Below are 19,211 nucleotides of genomic sequence, written 5' to 3'. Positions count from 1 at the left end.
TGCTAGCCAGTTGAATAGTATTCTATATTATAGTCAACTGGCTAGCATATTTAAATAGTACTTTTGAACTCAAAAGGTCCAAAACCCCTTTTTAAAAAATGCTTTTGAAAGGGTGGGAACCTACAAATCGGTTATTTGACTTCTGTATTCCTTTTATCAAAAATATTACTATATGCTTAGAAGGTCATCTTATAGTCCTTTTTCTCCTTCAAACTGAAGCTGTTAGCTGATTTGACATTCAGAGGCTTATGTGCAAGATTCAACAGCTGTGGCTTGTTACTATTTGACATAATTCTTCTTTATTTGTAATGGTTGATATCAGTAAGAAAACATGACTTAAAGACAAATAACTTCTGTCAGCTTTTTTTAAACCTTCCTTATACCAGCTTTTATGGAACATACGTTAAGCACTGTTTGGTGTTTTTGCCAAAGGATATTTTCTTCTCTGTGAGTATACAGAATTCATTAGCAAGCTGGTTTTGCAAAGCTCAATGCCACTGAAAGCTGTTCTTTTTCCATCCTTTTACCTATGTGCTTTGTGTTAATATTTGTTGTACAACTTTAAAGAGTTTGAGCCTTGCCCCTTTCATTGCTAAAGGGAAGAACTGTGCTGCTTGTATTGGTACACGTGATGTCTTGCATAGTTTTATTGCAGATCTCTTTAAAAATATCCCAGGGGCCTTCAGCCTTGGTTTGTCAGGGAGGGCTCCCATGAGACAGCAAGACTGCTGTGGCAAACTGTCTTCCATGTACTTGTGTTTTCTTAAGTGCCACTTGACCCTAGCAGCAGTGGAAGTTGGTGGGCTAGGTTTTGTTAGACCCTCTCAGGCTGATGTTCTTTCCCCAAAAAGTATCTTATGAAACTTGTAAGATGAAAAAAAACCTGTCTCTGAGTTCTCCAAACAAGGCAAGAAAAAAACAATGACAGAAAAATAATCTTTTTTTTTTTTTTGTGCAAGAACAGAGAAATCTGAGTAATGTGAGACACTCTTTGCAGCACAAAAAGAATTAAACAGTCCATACTGAGATGAAAATATGATGTTAAGCTGTAGAACAGTGATGCTCGAAGAAGACTTGCTGCTAGAGTATTGGTGAATGTCTTAGATCTCAAGAAATAGCCAAGAGCATTTGAACTACCTCCTGAACACAGGCATAGGCCCTCTCCAAATGCTACTGCCCACTGAAATAGCTGATTCACAGCAAAACTACTCAGGGTTTATTGTTGTTGGGTTTTGCTTTTTCTGAGTTCTGAATTTCTAGTTGCCTGCATACCGAACAGATGCAATACTGAATTTCTACTATTTGTGGTTTGGGGTTTTTTTTTTTTTCCACTTGGCTAACGAGGGTTACTAAAGAGTGATGCTCTTGTTTTCTCTTTTGTGCCTCAAAGCAGGCATTGTTTCTTAAAGAACTATGCTTGTTCTTTTTGTCAACGCTGCCCTGTTGTCAGTGTTGTTCTCAGGCACGTTCTTGTGCCTGGGAGACTTGTGGATACATTTTCCCATGTTTACAGGATGATTCAGAGAAAATTGTGTAGGCTGACATTGAGGTAGCTGATTTGCAGTAAGTCAAAGTATTAGAACATTTCATGTTTTACTGGTGCCTTGCAGCCCACAGTCAAATTTCTCCTTGGAAAATTTTGGCAAAAGGGACTTTTCTAGGCAGGCAGAGTAATTTTCATTATCAAGTGATGTTAAAAAGAAAATTAAATATTCTTTGAGCTCTTTGCCTCAGGTTTGGATGTGCTTTACTTAACCACATTTAAAATTTAAAACAGATGTCATTTGTTATTATAATCCTTAAAATGCTCAGTGAAGTTGTTGAACATAAAATAATTTTAAACAGATGGTATGAATTACAAAAGCCACTTCAATGCAAGAGCAAGTGGAAATACTGTAGTTGCAGTTTCATTGTCTGGTAGAGGATGTTTTGCCTCAATAGAGAATGAAAATTAAATTTTGGATAATGATGAAGTCCCTTTTCCTCCTTTCCCGCTTCTGTTCATGGTATGATTATAGAATGAAGTCAAGATGAGCATTTTGGGTTTCTTATGTTTAAGTGGTGTGTGAAGATATGACAGAGTTACTCTGAGATTGCCTGGTAAGTCTCTTGTATAAACTAATTTATGCAGTCAATAGGTGTACGTGCTGTGACAGCAGGAATCACTTGATTGCATTTCTTGGCTAGTGTAACTCTTTAAAAATCTAAATTAGTAAAAAAATAGTGTTGGGGCTGCTAGTACCATGTTAGATGATGTATAACTGCCATACTATGCAAAATACTGTCATTTAAACTATACAACTTCCTGTTTTTTCCTCTGCCCTAAGCAAAAGGATAATGTATTACGTACAGACAAATTTACTGTCACCACTTTGACAGTTCAGATTACAAAATACACTGCACTATTTAGTTAAAAATGTATTTGTCAGCCAGAAACACAGCAGACATTTCTGTTTTGTTTTGTTTTTTTCTGTAAAAGATATTTACCAAGGCCGTTGATGCTTATTGAAAATGCATTTCCAATGGATTTTCTTCATCTTAACCAGCAGAGTTGACAGTGGTAGTGAAACATGGTCCCCTCTAAAAGAAATGCACAATGTATCTCGAGCTCCTTGTCTTGACATTTTATTATCCTTAAAAAAATATTCTTGCCAATGGGGCATATTCCATGTAGTATTTTGTGTATGTTTTATTGCGTATTGAAGAGAGAAAAATATAAAAGGGAAATGTTATGTTTCTCATGAAGAGCTATATTGTATTGTGGCACAAGCACAGTTTTCTTTGCCTTATAAATAATGCAGAGAGATTATAACTTCAGAGGAATGCAGCTTAGATGTTGATTACTTTGGGGAAATGAGGGCTGCACTTGATTATGTCAGCCTTCCTGTTAAGCACCGAGGGACTCGATCCAGCTGGGGGCTATGGCTGTAGGTTCTGTGGCATGAGTCAAATAAAAGGGAGAGGAGGAGGAGGAGAAGAGAAAAAAAACCACAACCACTCACAAAAACTGTTTTCAGCAAGTTATAGATCAGCTTGAAAAGAGGGAAATAAACTGCCTGCTTCTTGTCTCTGATGGTTGGGCTTAGGTGGCTCATTGCAGCTGCCACAGTTGTCACAGTCTGGGTGTTTTAGTCCTTGCGCTGACATGACTGTTGAAGAGCTTGCAGCTAATAGCAGGATGTTTTTGTATTATTTTGATAGGTGCAAGTAAAAAGAAAGAGGTGTCTTTACCCCATATACCACCAGCCAGAAGCTGAACTTTCCCTCCGAGGGTTCTAAAAACAAAAAACCACAAACAAAAAAATAAAATAAACAAAAAAATAAACAACAAGCCACCCTTTTCTAATCCATGCAAATCACTTTATTCTGGAAAAATAATTAATTGCAGTCAGCAGGTCCTTGCTGCTTTTCTTCCTTTAATCTCAGAGGTCTTAAGAAAGGTCTCTGCTGGTTCTGCCTTATTGTCTCTCAGGATGATTGCTCCCTTGCATCTGCTGGCTCTCTTCTCTGCTCATGTACAACATCCAGTAGTGGCAGACGATCTGGAGTCTGCAGAAGGCCCCGACATAGCCAGGGTACTGCCGATTTTCTACTTGCTTTGTTCCTGTGGACAACTTGTGTTTCAACAGGCAATGAGTAGCTTGGTGGGTCTTTAGTACTTTTCAGTTAAGGATCCAAAAAGGATCGTTACTTAAGAATTAATGCCAGCTTTGTGGTGTTGGCTCCAGATTGAACAAAAAATACCTTATTGGGATAGTTTAAATTCTGACATACTGATTAGGGCAACGAAGATGATGAAGGGAGTGGAGCATCTCCCTTATGAGTAAAGGCTGAGGGAGCTGGGGCTCTTTAGCTTGGAGGAGACTGAGGGGTGACCTCATTAATGTTTATAAATACGTAAAGGGTGAGTGTCATGAGGATGGAGCCAGGCTCTTCTCAGTGACAACCAGTGCTAGGACAAGGAGTAATGGGTTCAAACTGGAACACAAGAGGTTCCACTTAAATTTGAGAAGAAACTTCTCAGTAAGGGTGACAGAGCACTGGAACAGGCTGCCCTGGGGGGTTGTAGAGTCTCCTACTCTGGAGACATTCAAAACCCACCTGGACGTCTTCCTGTGTAACCGCATCTAGGTGTTCCTGCTCTGGCAGGGGGATTGGACTAGATGATCTTTTGAGGGTCCCTTCCAGTCCCTGACATTCTATGATTCTGATTCTGTGATTGGACAGTATAATTATTGGCTCTGTATTTCGTTTAGGAGGTGGTGACTGAAAAAGAAAAAAATGAAGAAAATAAAGAATAAATCTGAGTCTGGTACATGGTTTTCTAGTTGGGATGAATCAGTAGAGGAGGTGAATTGACTGTCTCAACTGCCTTATAACAAGTCATATGTTTGGATGAACAGTAAGAAATGGCATGTGGCAAGTAGGTTGCAACATGCTCCTCTTTGTTATCTAGAAGACCAGAAGCTTCTTTCTCTCTTGGTGTGGCAGACAGTGGCTTAACAGAATTAAGTAGAATAGTGCAGTTGAGATTTGGGCAAAGCTCGTATTCTGCTTTGTGAAAATCAGGACTGTGGGAGGTAGCTCACTAGGTCACTTGCAACAGGACTGCCTGGGAAAGTATCAGAGGACACAAAAATGCTGAGATATCCTTGGCTTAAGTTTTCTTGACAGAAAGATGTAAGATATATTTTTCAAGTGACAGTTTGTTTATCCACTTTTTGAACAGGCAGACACCTGAGGGCAGAGACATTTTTGAACTAGTAATAAATACTTAAATCTTGTTCCTTGTCCTCCAAAGTGAAAAGAGGTGGATGTGTTTAATACATTTCTATTTTTCTTCTCTTGACAGGCTGTGGCTTTTGCTCTTTCTTATAAGCTAGTGCTTAATCCACTTTTCCCGCCCCCCCCCCCCCCCCCCCCCCCCTTTATTCTTGTTATTTCTTCCTTTTTGCGTTCCTTCCTGATTTTCTGCCTTGAACCATCAAGCACCAGGCTTTACAGAGAACTCTGCTGATGATGACCTCTGTAACAGAGAGGGGAGAAAAAAACTAGAGGACTCTGGTTTTTTGGTTTTGTTTGTTTGTTTGTTTTCTTGTTGTGATATCCTGTAGAAGCCGGATTTCACTTCTGTGTCTCATGTAAGATACAGAGAAATAGTATATATGTAAGCATCTATCATTCTCGGGCAGATACATAGTCCAGGGAAGCATTAGCTGTGCCTAGGAGGTGTGAGAGCAGACACTGTGGGCTTGAGGGATGTCTGAGCACCCAGATTGCACTGGATTAGCTGCTGTCTCCTGTTCCCAGCCAGAAGAGCATGCCAGAGGGCTGCTGGGCGTCAAGAAGTTTGATACCGATGTGTCCATTTGCAGCTTCTCCTGATGCCGAAGGGCCTCTCAGGCCACCCACGAGATCCTGTTTAGCCTCTAGTTGCCATGCTGCATCTGCAGGTTCAGACTGGCTTTTGAACCACCCTGTCAAATGGTGATAAAAACACAAAGCGGGGAGAAAGGAGGAGTGGAAGGGATTTCTGTATAGCAGAAGACTCAGATGAGTCAACATCTGTGCATTTTCAAATTCAGAGGTTCTGTCAGGTAGTTCCAGCTGTTCCTGCACTGGCTGTGTGGAGGCTGTGTTGACTGCTAAGTTTGATCTCTCCTTGGGCTTGCAGTCTAAGACCTTGCATTGCATCTTTGAGAATACAGATCAACTGATGATTGCACTCCTCTTGGAAATGGGTGGAGAAAAAAGGTGTCATGCTAGACCATATCATGGCAGAAAAAAAATATGTTCCAGGAGATCTACACTGAGGTTTTTCCAGAAATCTCTTTTTTTTTTTTTTCCTAAATCTCCTTTTTCCGACTCATGAAGATCATATCCAGATCTTGTAAGGAAAAGGTTATTTTCAAGGTAAATATTTTGTTTTTCCACTCCATATTGATGGCCCCTCATGCAACAGCACAATTGAAGAGGGATGACCACTAGTATCCAATTTATTCGTGAAGTGAGAGATACTCATCTATTTCTTCTGTTCATGCCACAAATGTTTGTAGCTGCAATTACACAGCACAAACATTGCTTGGCATTAATCTTCTTTTTCTGTGGTGGTCCATTCACAAATCCAAGAGGTCCCTCTCTCTTTTAGCTTCACAGACTTCCATGATGGTTTGCCTTTCATGGTTCAATAATCCATGGTAAATCGACTTGTAATAGTAGGGTTCTTGGGGATGAATGGCTTCTAAAATAAGAGATGTTTTTTCTCTGTTGCCTTGCCATCCATGGATCTAATGACTCTTTACTTCGAATAGAAATGAATGGACAAAATGATCTTGTTCTACAGCAGAATGAAAGGTGGTAGCCTGTCCTAGATTTAAGAAGCTTAAATACCTGCAGATGTGAATACAAGTGACTTTGGCATTCCCAATTAGGGAAGAGGATTTTGCTTGGATTTGTAGAACATATATTCTAACACTTGAAGTCCAGAAGTTTACAAGTAATTATTGATGTTGATAGTGAAATGCTGGTGGTCTTGCCTTGTTGGCTTTGTCAGCCTTAACTTAGATTCTAGCTGGGGTGACTGCTTTATTTGTCCTAAAAGGAGAGATAAAGCACCCTCATTTTTCTTCCTGGTGTAGGTGCAAACTGAAGACAACTTCTGAGTAGTACCTTCGATACGCTTTTTGATTTCTTTGGCTTTCCATCTTGCTGCCTTTTTCTTTTAGTTAAAAGAACAGTGTGAAGTGCCAGTTGGTAGCAATTCAGCCAAGAAATGAACCTTTATCAACCAAGACCTGTTTCTGCACAATAATGGATCACTTAGACAAGCTCTTCCTCCGTTGTTCAACTGTTTTCCACCACTGTCTGTCTTAGACCATGGTACCTCTAAGTTCAGAGGGGCCTGGTGAAGGCATTTCTTTGTCAGGAAATACTTTACTTTGGTAATAGCTGAATCAGTTTGTTTCCAGATGTATTTGTCAAGTCTATGTGGTTTGATGTATTTAAATTGATGCAGGAACTCTGAGTACTTAAAAATAAAAAAGTAAACAAACTGGTATTTACAAATATTTCAGGTCTGTCTTGCAATCTCACCTGTAGACATAGAAGCATGGAAATTCCTGATGAATTACAAGTTTTTGTTTGATCACTTAAGTGTGATGACTACATGTCTCTTTGCAATGTTGTATTTAGTTATCTCGATCTTGTGTAGCTTTCCAAATCTCTAAAATGAGAAATTACTATATTAATGTTTCTGATTAGGATTGGAATTGTTGCGTATATATTTCAGTAGGGCAAATGGGTGGAATTGCAAGTTATGGCTAAGTTGCGTACAGATCTGAATTTTCTTTGGCTTAGTAAGTAATAATATGTATTAACTTTCAAATCTTTTTTTTTAGTGTGTGGTGGTTTTTTTTCTCTGATTTCCCTAGCCCATTAAAATTTTTATTTTAAAAGACATATTTCAGAGTTTTGATCAGAGTTTAGGTTGTGGTAGTGAAGCCTTTTTTATTTATTTATTTTTTAAAATTTGATAAGTATAATAGTCCTGCCATGTCGTGTCTGTCTGTGTCTGTCCAGCTACTGGAATTCTGTAAGTAGCAAGATAAAGTTATGTAATGTAATTTAGAAGCACTAAATGGATTCTGAAACAAAGAGTTTCATGTAGAGAAAGCTGTGTATTTACATAGATAATTGAATGTTTGAACCTTCCAGACTGTTAGGAATGTCTGCTTTTAAATTAGTGAGTGGAGATGTTGTTTTGTTAAAGTTGATAATTAGCTAATATTTAAATAGCGAAGTTAGCAGCCTGGACAGCACTAGCAGTACTTTGTCAGAACTAAGCCTCATCCTGGCTTAGATCTCACATTCACCTGAGTCAACAGACATACTTACATTCCCTTCAGAAGGGAACATATGGACCCCTCAGTACTTGTGGCAGACACATACGTTTCCAATGTACCTGCTATTAACTATATTTGTATTCCTAACCTGACTTTAGAGGATGACAGGGAAAACATTCAAAAAGGGAATATCGTTATCCATGAAACATAATCCTTCAGTTGTTGTGCTTTTGTCATCTGTTTTAGAAGAGGAACAGTGTTCTGCACTCAGCAGAGCATCTTTGCTCCTGTAAAAGCAGCTTTCTGTTTCTAGGTGAAGTATAGTGAGCCCAGAATTGATAATAAACTTAGCAAACATCCACCCAAAGTTGCTTTTTTCTATAGGACGGCTTTCCCTAGCTGTCTTTGGTTTGTGTATTTGCCTGAACAGACCTCGATACTGTCATGCAATCAGCCAGTAGAGGGTAGTATGTTGCTGGAGACACTGACTTGTCTGAGTTTTCTGTCGCTGATGCAGGTAACAAAAAACTGCTGAATATGACAAACTGACTTAATTCTTTTGAATTTAAGTCTTTTGAAGCCGTCCGAGACCCCGCTAAACACCAGAGATGAGTTGCTGATACAATGACTATCTGAAAGTCTGAATTAGCCATGCAGTTACTTTTGAGTGAAACTTCTGGGAAAAAGCTTGTTGGAAATAGAGCGAGATAGTGGATCTGGGTAATGACTGTAGTTGTGGTACTCCCATTCTATAGCAAATAAAGTAAATATTGATCCTTCTAAGTCTCATCTGCCTAACTTTATTTTTCTCTCTCCTTCTCAGTGTTGCATTTTACCTTGCCAGCCCGCTATTGCCATGGGTATACCTGTCTTCATACTTGCTGGTCTCCTTGTGCATTGTGTGTTCTTGGTCTCCATTTTTGACATCTACTTCAGCTCTCCCCTGGTTCATGGTATGACTCCTCACCAGACTCCATTGCCACCTCCAGCAAAACGTCTCGTACTCTTTGTTGCTGATGGTCTGCGGGCAGATTCGCTGTATGAATTGAATAGCAACAACAGACCCCAAGCACCTTACCTGCGGTAAGTCCATCTGAAAATACTTCTGATCTGGCAGACTTTGCTTCTAGAGGCAGCTCTAGGCAATGCTGAAAAGAGGACAAGAGGAATGACGCACCTGTGGTGGCTTGGTACTGCCTTCCCTCCTTCAGAGTGACAAACTTTTGCAGTTGGACTCTGCAGAAATGTGTGAACTTGAGTTGGTATTGCCTGTCGTCAGTAAAGCTGTGAAACTGTGAACAAAATAAATTGAGTCAATGCTGTCCTTTGAAAACTACAGCTAGCCAGTAACTGAGATGAGTGTGAACTTTCTCTGTTTGCATCAGCATGGTATCAGTTCTGAAGCCTAACAGAGTCATTAATTTAAACTGCTTCCTGGATGTTCAGTTTAGGGGTAGTAGTTCATTAACATGCTTTTTTAAGGGGTGATTAAAAAAGATGGCCTGGATGGGTTTAACAGTAGGCTGACATTTCCAATTTGTTCCACGCTTCCTGCATGTGTGACCCTGCTGCCTCCCTTGTGCTCTCTAGTGTCTGTCTGATTGCTTAATTGCATGATTTGGTTTAGGATTGTGAAAAACTAATACTGTCAGACAAGAGTGGTAAAAGTCTTGAGTGCTTAAAACTTATTTTCAACAACCTTCTCAGTTTCCTTATGTTGTGGTTTAACCTGGCAGGCAGCTAAAAACCGCACACAGCCATTCACTTGCTCCCCCCCGCTCAGTGGGACGAGGGAGAGAATTGTAAAAAAATAAAGGTAAACCTCATGGGTTAAGTTAGTTTTATAGGACAGAAAGGGAAAATAATAAAAATAATGTTACTACTAATAAAAGAATATATAAAACAAGTGACACACAATATAATTGTTCACCACGTGTGAGATGATACCTGACAACACTCAGTTCCTGAGTTGTGGTCCCCCCATCCAGTGTTCCTCCAAATATCTACTGACCACGATGTCATATGCTATGGAATACCCTTTTGGCCAGTTTGGGTTAGCTGTCCTGGCTGTGCTTCCTCCCAGCTTCTTGTGCACCTGGCATGGTATGAGAAGCTTAAAGGTCCTCACTACTTAACAACAACTAAATCTTCTCTGTATTATCAACAATATTGTAAATCCAAAATACATCACTACACTGCACTAAGAAAGAGATTATCCCAGCTGAAACCAGGACACCTTATATCAAGGTAGTTATTTGATCATAAGACAATATCTTTGACTAGAAAAAGTAGACAGCATTAAATAAGAGTACTTGGTCAGAGCAAACCTGAATAATCGCTCATCTGAAACTACTAGGGCATTTGCAGTCTGCTACAGAAATCTGAGGAGCCCTTGCTACCGCACTTACCAGTTTATATGGGCTTACTTGTACCTGCTTCTCCTGTTAGTGTTTTTGTAAGGTGATGTCTGCCACTGGCAGATGTCTGCCACATCAGTGTGAGTTTTCCATGTCGTCTCTTGGCAGTAGACTTAATACTTCCTCCCGAGCAGTTTCTTCTCTTAGCAGTAAAACTGTTGGTCTTTAGCACCATCAACAAGTTGTGGCATGTTGTGTCTTCTGAAAGGTGGAGAGCCAGGCAGTCCAGGGTGTATCTTTGGCTCTATTACATATACTGCTACTATTTTGAAGCTCAGTGTTTTGTCACTGAACCTTTGAGCAACACAACTTGAAGTTAACCTTATAAACAGGCCAAGATCAGATGTTGGTTACTGGAAGCGTTTTCTTTTTTATTCTGCCTAGTTATTGCTGTCTGAGCTTTCCTTTTCTGAAATATTAACCCACAATATATGCAATTTAATATACCTTTTTTGCAAATTCATTCCTAAGTGCCAAGTTTTCAGTCCCTTATCTGCTTTATAATAGTCAGCAACATCACAGCCAGGTTACGTGTATCATCTAAGTGGAGTACTTTGGGAACTACTGTGCTGTTAATGAAGAAAGATGATCTTTAAGTGGGCAAGATCTGTTCTTGTAGCAATGCGCTACAAATAGAAGCAAAGTTTTAGTAGGTACATCAAATTAATAATAAATATCCATTAGACTTGGAGCAGATTGCTGGCTGATATACGCTAAGTAGCTAGTCTTTCATCTTAGAAATATTCTTGAAAAATCTGTTTTTCAACAATGTTGTGACAGGTCTGAAGGACGATAGGTGGTCTGAATTGCTGTAGTTGTGGTGGGGATTTCAGAGGAGATGTTTTCTTTCTTGCCTGTCATGTTTCAGATGTATTACTGTATCATATTCATATTAATCATTATTATTATGGGTAGCTAAGGGTAATACTGTTAAAGAAATTAATTTTTAAAAATGATTCTTCTGCTTCAAAGGCTTTGAAATAATTCATAATAACTAAATGAATTTTGAATAGGTAAATTACAATATCTGGCTTTCTTTTTTTGCTGCCTGGTATGTGTTATTGTGATTCTGTGATACAGTTCCACAAAAGCAAAGGTAAAGGATTACTTTCCAACTCAATAGAAATCAAATTCTAATTAAAACAAATTTCTACCTGTTGTGACAATGAAGTGTGAGGAGGGCCAAAAGTTTTATTTTTGTCTTAAATCTTCCACTAATGCTATTGCAATACATTTTTAGCAGAGTATCCAGTGAGAATAAATTAGAATCCACTTTACCTAATACTTAAATCCTTTCTGCAAATTAATACTTTTTCAAGACAACTTATCTCTCATCTCTGCCAGGTTTTAAGACAGCAATAACATGTCAAAGTGCTATATCACCTTTCACATTCTTCACTGTAATATTTGGGCTATTCCAGATAGTCCTGTGAGCTTTCAAGTAGGCCTGAGAATTTAAGATCTAAGATGAGTTAAAAAACCCAATAAGTAAACTGTGGAGCCTGAAATTTTAGGTTGTGGTTTGATTCTTACTTCATTAGTGAGAAATACTTTTAGACCGGAGTATGTAGATCTTGTAATTAGCAGTTGTATAAAATCTTGTTAAAGTTACAAAGCATGAGCTTAAAATCTACCTAGGCTAAGAAACACCTGATAAAAATATAGCACATTTTGTAGCTTATATCATGAACAACAAAAATACCATTTCCTGATAAACATGACTTTTAAAATATTTGCTTTTCCCCAACCTGCTCTGACAGTGGACAGTGAATCTTTCTCTTCTCCCAGAAGATGGAGACAAGAAAGCAGCGTATGATAACGCTCACCACTTTCTGACAGGCTCCAGCTGTTCATATCTTCAGCAGACGAGTAGTTTATAAAAAGTTGTTTCTTACACATGGGCTTTGTCCTCTATTTTCTTTGCTTTTTATGTATTATAACTATTGTATGTGTATAATCCCTAGACAATTTATGTATCTCTGTCTATCTGGTGAGCAGCTATTCTCCTTCACTTCAGTGTAATTGCAAAAGATACAAGGTTTACTTAAATTTTCTCTGTGTTGCTGCAACGATTTGCATCTTAGATTTATGTCATTTTTAAATTCTCTTGACGCTGGCTTCCAATATTCAGCACAAATAAACACAGACATGGTCACAAGAACTAATTATAATTGATCATATTTAATGAGTAAGAGAAGATTGAACTAGACACTTTCAAACTAAATGGAAAGAACACAGCAAAGTAACACCAGGAAGAAACAAGGGGTGAGGGGGAAGTAAGCTATAGCAGAAAGTAGCAGAAAAAAATAGCATGTTAATTTGAAGTGTATTAGAACACCAGCTAAACTCATCTGTTTGCAGTGCTGATGGGCCACAACAGTAATGTTCTCTGTGGGGCATTATAATATAGAACTACTTGCAGGTTAATGTTCTGCTTGCTTTGCTGCACAGCAGGCAGTAGTGAAAATGTGTTTTAGTCTGGGGTGGTTTTGCATTTCCTGCCTCACTTCTACCTGTCACTCCTTTTATCTGCAATTCATGTACTTTCAAGAAGTCCTAAGGATTAACTGCCTTGTATCCTGTTTTCAGGGCTATTCTAGAGAATAACGGCAGCTGGGGAATCTCTCACACCCGGGTCCCAACAGAGTCCAGGCCAGGGCACGTTGCACTTATAGCTGGATTTTATGAAGACGTCAGTGCAGTCGCTAAAGGTATGCCAGTCCTAAAACTTTGAACACTGGCCTCCAAAATAAGGTATTTCAGTGATGTGATGAGCTTCTACATGATTATTGCTAAATACCTGTGTAGTGGTTTGTTTACAAAGATTATATGGAAACGAATAATTTTGGATCGATTTCCCACTCTTGATAGCTATGAAAATAGCTTACCTAGGTTAGCATTTTGTAACATGGCAAAACATGGTAACATGGTAAAATTTAGCACCCTGAGTCTAAAAGCAGAAGTATCTTATGGAGTGACTTCTTCATGTAACATAGTTTTTAATTATAATTTGGCATGTAGTGGCAGGTGGCTAAGTAGATGTTGCCAGCAAGAAGTGAACTGCATTGCCTTAGCTGAACCACTGCTAGACTGAGTTGGAGAATTGGTTCCGAAATGAAGTGAAAACCCAACTGTGTGTTTTGTCCAGAGCGACCTCTTGCTGCACACATGGTGGTTAATGACGTGGAAGAAGCCTTCACATCACTGACTTGGTCTTTTGTGTGGTCCTCTGCTTCCCCCCAGGCTTCCAGGTCTGAACACTCGTAATGTTGTGTGTTGGTTTTGGACATGGTGGGCAAGAGGAATTACTTGGTCTTGCCTGTGTTTCTAGTCAAAAGGTTCTTCCTTCTGACAGCAGCTACTAATGCAGGATTGGCAGGAATTGCTGTTAAGAGCATCTCTGTATTTCTGTCAACTGCCTTGTCATGGAAACAGAAGATCTTGAAGGCTTTATTGTGATGAGCTGGAATGTGACTGCTGGAAATATGAGTGTGTAATTTATTGCCTAAAATTCCAAAAGCTGAGTTCAGACAACAGGAGACTTAGAATTCAGTAGAATTTTAGCTGTTTAGAAGGTAAACCAGCTGTGTGTTTTGTCTGAATCCCTGCATAATGAGATTGGCTTACGTTTTCAGCTCACTTCCTAATGAATGGTGGACTAATTGCATATAGAAGTTGAAATGGAAGTAAAACCAAGACTCACAAAGTGGAGTTCATTGTGAAATAATAGAACAGAAGCTAAAATAAAAAATAAGTTTATTTTGCGTGGACTGTTAATCTTAGCACTCAATGAGATCTTCTGGCAACCCCATGTAAATCCAAGTATGCTTGTTTGACAGGGTGGAAGGAGAATCCAGTGGAATTTGACTCCGTTTTCAACCAAAGTAAATATACTTGGAGCTGGGGAAGTCCAGATATTTTGCCAATGTTTGCAAAAGGTAAGGTTAAGTTTTGTGAATTTTTAACACATGGTTATCAGGTGGTAAAACAGAGACACAATTTTTCAGTTAAAGAAGGTGAATGAAGTATTTCTAGTTTATATATTTGTGTATACCTGATTTCTAGTTCATGAATTCAAGACTGGGTAGAGAAAAAGAAGCAATCTTTTAAAGAAGATATGCCTATTTATTACTTTATTAATTCTCTCAACATGCTAAATGAAACAAATCCTTAATTAAAAGGACCTAATGTTTTTTATTTGGTTGAAGTTTAAAGCTCTTGTTTGCAAACCTGCAGCTGAGGTTTTTCTTCTTCTGCATGCAGCTCCCAGTGAGGCAGGTGCTAAAACTGCAGCTGTGTTTTGAGTATTTGAGCTGGAGAAGTAGCTTATTGTGGGTTATGCTACTTCTACTCCAGAACAATAAAGTGTAAAATGAAGAACTATGTGCAAGTAGGAACTGCCTGATACTATTCATGAAGCTGAGGTCTTTTCTCCTTGGTGTGTTTATGCATGTTTAAGCGTGTTTAAGTCTTGTCAGCTCCGTGCAATTGGTCGTTCAGTGCGCAGAGCTTGCTGAGCAACGCTTCAAACATTTAATAGTCTCTAAGTTTAATTCTGTTTTGTTCTTGGAAGAATGCGGGCATATACACCCTTTCCTGTGATCTCAGCATAAAACAGAGTGAAGTGAAAAGGGGATGAGCTAGGAGCGTATACTGCTGTCTGAGTATCGGCATTGACAAATCAGAAAATCGTGTTAGGCAGAATAGGAGTGGAATTTGATACTGGTTTAGAAAAAGTGTACATCATATTTCTCATTATGATAATTGAACTTTTTCTGAAGTCGAGTCTCTTCTTCCTCTCCTCCTGATATTCCTCCCGCCTCCCCACCCCTCTTTTCTGTTATTTGCTTGATCCTCTTAAATTTATGGTGAACTGCAAAAATATCACCTATTAATTTCCTGTTACCTCAGATTACACGTTGTATTTGGGAATAGTGTGATGGTGGCTGGGGACAAGGGAAAGGTAGTACACTGCCCTTGCACAGGTAATGTTTTTGGAGGCACATTCTTGGGAAAAAAATATTTGGGGAATTCAAGAATTTCCCAGAGCCCTGTCCTTCTACTAGTTTTGTTTGAGTAAAAAGATAAGCAGAGGACTTGGAAACAGCTTTGATGTTGTCTGGAGGGATGTGCAAGTGTAAAACCATACCATTGCTGTGTCTCTCAATGTGGCCGGTTCTGAGTGGCATCAACAATGGCACTTTCTTTTGCAGGGACAGGGAAATACCCTGAAATTGAGAAAGATTTAGTGCAGCACTATCTGAGAAATAGACGCTTTATGGGAAAATGAATCATAGGTTCTTGTGATAGAAAGGTAGATTAACTTATTTTCATGGAAAAAAGTGTTTCCCTTTCTTCCAAAGAGAAGTTTTATAACACAGGAAGGATTTTATTATGCTGAGTTTTCAAAGAAGAGAAGTGTTATGATACAGAAGATAATGGAATCAAGTGTTTATTCTTTAACTTCACATTTGCAAAAAAAAAAACCACGAAAGGGAGATAGGGGAACATAGTGTATTTTCTATCCCTCTTCCCATGTTGCAAGTTAGTGAGTCACAGGACTCTTATTGTGTGTATTTTATCATGCCAAGTTCAGAACTTTATTCGCTGCTTTCATTGGATAGTGCGTAAAGAGTCTATAACACCTGCTGGTTTTGGGAAAGAGGAAAATCCTTTGTTTCCTGTCATTGTCTATGTTCCTTGGGTCCTTTTCCTGTCATAAAATAAGTGTTTCATTGAAATGACTGAGGATTCTATAGAAGAAGGTAAATAAAATGCTCACAGATATGCATGAAATCTAAATTTGTTGAAGCCTCAATGACTGTGTGATGAGTGTGTTAGTCTGAAAAAATGTCCAAAGTACCTTTGGAACTGCTCTGTGATTTCCTTGTATCTTAAGCAGCATTAAAAAGTGTTAGTTTCTAATACTTAAACTTACTTAAGATACACAAATTCAGTGTGCTAATTTTAACCTTATTTTCTATGATATTTTTAGATTATGACCTTGAAATTAGCTGAAAATAATGTACTTTGAAAATGCCTATGTTATTTCCAGAATGCTATTTAAATTTTTGAGGTTTTCTTCTAGGTTTGCCAGAATTTGAGGTTTGACTTGAACAGTCCAGTCTTGTACTGTTCGTTCATGGGTCTAAGCTGGAGTATAATCCAGAGTATGAAATAACACACTGAAAAAGGAGCTGAGGCTGTTGCTTCTTTTAAGGGAAATAGATATTAGTCCATTGCACACAGATTGCCATTTGTTCCACAGGTTCCCTTTCTCTTTCTCTCTCTCTCTCTCTCTTGGAAACTAGCAGCAAGGCTAGGGTCATTGTTTAGCTCGAATATGAGGAAGGGTATCTTCAAACCCACAGGGACAACTGGGACAAACCTTTGTCAGGGTTATTCTGGACAGACCTTTTGGTCTCCTCTTCTAGTTTATTGTTCCTACAGTACACCAAGAATAATGCAGAATTTCTCATGTTCCTTACCTGTCTGCATTTGATGACAGCTCTCTGTCCAAGCTCTGCTGGCTCAGTGTCGGACTGTCCTTGTGCCTTCATTCTTTTTTCCCCTCTTTTGCACTTGCAGAATTTGCTACCAGATGTCTCCCGCTGGTCTGGGCTTTGACCCACGAAAGACTTGATAGATACAGGAGCTACCACGCTAGCAGAGCAAGAGCTTTGCATTCCACAGGACATAAATCTTATTGTTAGAGGGTGATAACTTGATCACTGATCCTAATATTTGAATATTAATGCTGAGGGCAAGATGATGTGCCAGACAAGCCTGCAATAGGAATAGATGGTATCTGGTGTGGGAGTTTTTGGCATGTCCGGTTGTTTCCATTAGCATAATGGCAGCACCAAAGCCAGCAGAGCTCTGTGCTCTCTTCTAAAGGATGTTTTCGTCCCTGGCTTCCTTCTACTTCTTATCCCCTGACTTAAAGAAAGTATTGAGCTTACTGTCACCTGCCACCTCTCAAATGACAGAAATAAAATAATGTTGTATAACATTTTGTATTGTGGGTTTTCTTATTTTAAAAAATAGCTTATATATGTTTTTTTTTTTAATTTTATATATATAATATATAAGCAGGCACTCCAAAACTTCCCTAGTATGGCTTCATTTTGTCACTGTTTCTCTTTATAGCAATGCAGGGTAGGATGGGGTGTTTTTTACTCTGGTAGGAATTAGAAATGGCTAAGCAGTGTTTCTTTGCCCCATCTGCAAACCACATGCTTTCATTTGGCTACTTGAGCATGGCACATCTCAAAGACAGGTCTTCTCAGGTTTGCTGTGACACTGTGGAAAAACTGTAGAGCGCTCTACCCTCTTAGACCATCAGTCATCCTGACAGCGATAGCCAGAGCTAATTTCTTCTTTTGAACTCATTTATCCAGCAATTGGAAATCCTTAATTCACTTTTGAATGCCCGGGAGTATTTTCTTCCTGTTCTTTCAGACTGTGAGAACTGCAGTGAGTGTTCTGGGTTATAAGTAGAATTAATGTCTCTCGGGAGGCAGGTGGGAGCTGCACCACAAAAATCTGTGCCAGCTTTCATCTTCCTGGCCTGAAATACCTGCATCCCTTGTGTGGGTTTTGGACATAATCTTGGTTAAACAGCTCCTTTATACAGGAATGTTAGTTCATGCACAAACCTGGAAGCTTACAAAACTGCATTATATAATTGTGACATCCCGTGAATCGGTTATATTCTCTCTGGCCATCAACTGATTGAAGAACATTTTCCCCTTTGGGAGTTTATGTAGTCACGGTAGGAAGAGCATCCCTGAGCTGTAACAGCTCACCTGTTGACTGAATTATTCCATTAACCCCCCTCACCTAATTTCAGCTCTTTCCAGGACTTCAGAAAGTCTACTTTCTTCTAGGTCTTAGTCTTTTTTTCCCCACCTGTCTCTGCTTTGCTCTTTTGACAGTGAGTACAGAATTAAATTGCCTTGTCCAGATGCTGTGTTTTCGCATCAGTGGCTCTCACGTTGTACTTTATACCTGAACATAGTCCAGTAGTTCTCCCTTTTATATTTGAATCCATGTTTTAAAGATGCAGACTTTGAATATTGTCTCTCTGAATTTGTCCACAAGGCTTTCAGTACTGTGTTATCTCCCAGAACTGACGTACAGTGACTAAGTTACATCCCTCCTGTTGCCTTCCTAATGTGCGATATATGATGATCTCCTGTGTAAAAGGCCTCACTGATAGGCCTACATACATTGATTCAGTTTATGGTTCAGTTTAACAGCCAAAAGCTGTTATTTTCTTAAACATGTGAATTGAAGCAAGTTTCTTAATGTATAGCTTCCTCTGTTAGAAATTTCTTGGTGAAATTCCGTGTTTCAAAACTAAATTCTGTTTAATTTGCTTTAACTGGGGTTTGAGCATACTGGATAGCATTGCTCTTCATTTATCTCATGTGCTGATAAGCTAGTGAGTTAAAACGGTATCCAGGCTTCAGAAGAAAATAAATGACGGGAAAGTTTAAAATAAGGAAGAAATTTCTTTGGCTTCTCTTGGGATTGTCATTCTTGATAGGTTTCTACTCCTATACATTAATGTTAATGTATTTTTTACTATATGAAAAGGAAGAAAACATTTCTCTATCTCCTATTCCATCTGTATTGTTTTTGCAGGTGCTACTGGAGATCACGTTTATACATTTTGTTACACAGCAGAAAGTGAAGACTTTGGAGCACAAGATGCAGCCAAGCTTGATACGTGGGTTTTTGATCATGTTAAGGTGAGCAGAGAATCTTTTTGTGCTACCTGTGTATAAAAAGTACAGCTGGATGTTAACTATCGTAGAAGAGAAAGTCAGAAATCTTTGAGAGACTCATCACTTGAGGTCATAAATAAAAATAGCTTGAATTGATGATCATGACTAGTGTAGTGCAAGCTTAAAGGAAGTATTTGTCCTTCAATGCTAATAAAAAACTA

The 19,211-nt window shown here is 38.8% G+C and overlaps 1 protein-coding gene across 3 annotated transcripts in view; it reads left to right on the top strand.

Annotated features, from left to right (window-relative positions):
* PIGN (phosphatidylinositol glycan anchor biosynthesis class N) overlaps positions 1 to 19,211 on the top strand; it is a 105,340-nt gene that overhangs the window by 8,588 nt on the left and 77,541 nt on the right. The window contains exons 2-5 of one of the 3 annotated variants that reach the window (XM_080339888.1): positions 8,665 to 8,924; positions 12,848 to 12,969; positions 14,098 to 14,196; positions 18,908 to 19,014. In XM_080339888.1, coding sequence (XP_080196014.1) covers positions 8,698 to 8,924; positions 12,848 to 12,969; positions 14,098 to 14,196; positions 18,908 to 19,014 — 555 coding nt within the window. In that variant the 5' untranslated portion in view covers positions 8,665 to 8,697. Of the gene's footprint in view, positions 1 to 8,664; positions 8,925 to 12,847; positions 12,970 to 13,406; positions 13,510 to 14,097; positions 14,197 to 18,907; positions 19,015 to 19,211 lie in introns of those variants that run through there. The other 2 variants (XM_080339889.1, XM_080339890.1) reach the window with 2 other exon arrangements.

This window comes from Nesoenas mayeri (genome assembly GCF_963082525.1).
Source record: "Nesoenas mayeri genome assembly, chromosome: 2".
Lineage (NCBI taxonomy): Eukaryota > Metazoa > Chordata > Aves > Columbiformes > Columbidae > Nesoenas > Nesoenas mayeri.
The sequence above is the reverse complement of the archived record's forward strand: the minus strand, read 5'-3'. Positions and strand labels throughout refer to the sequence as shown.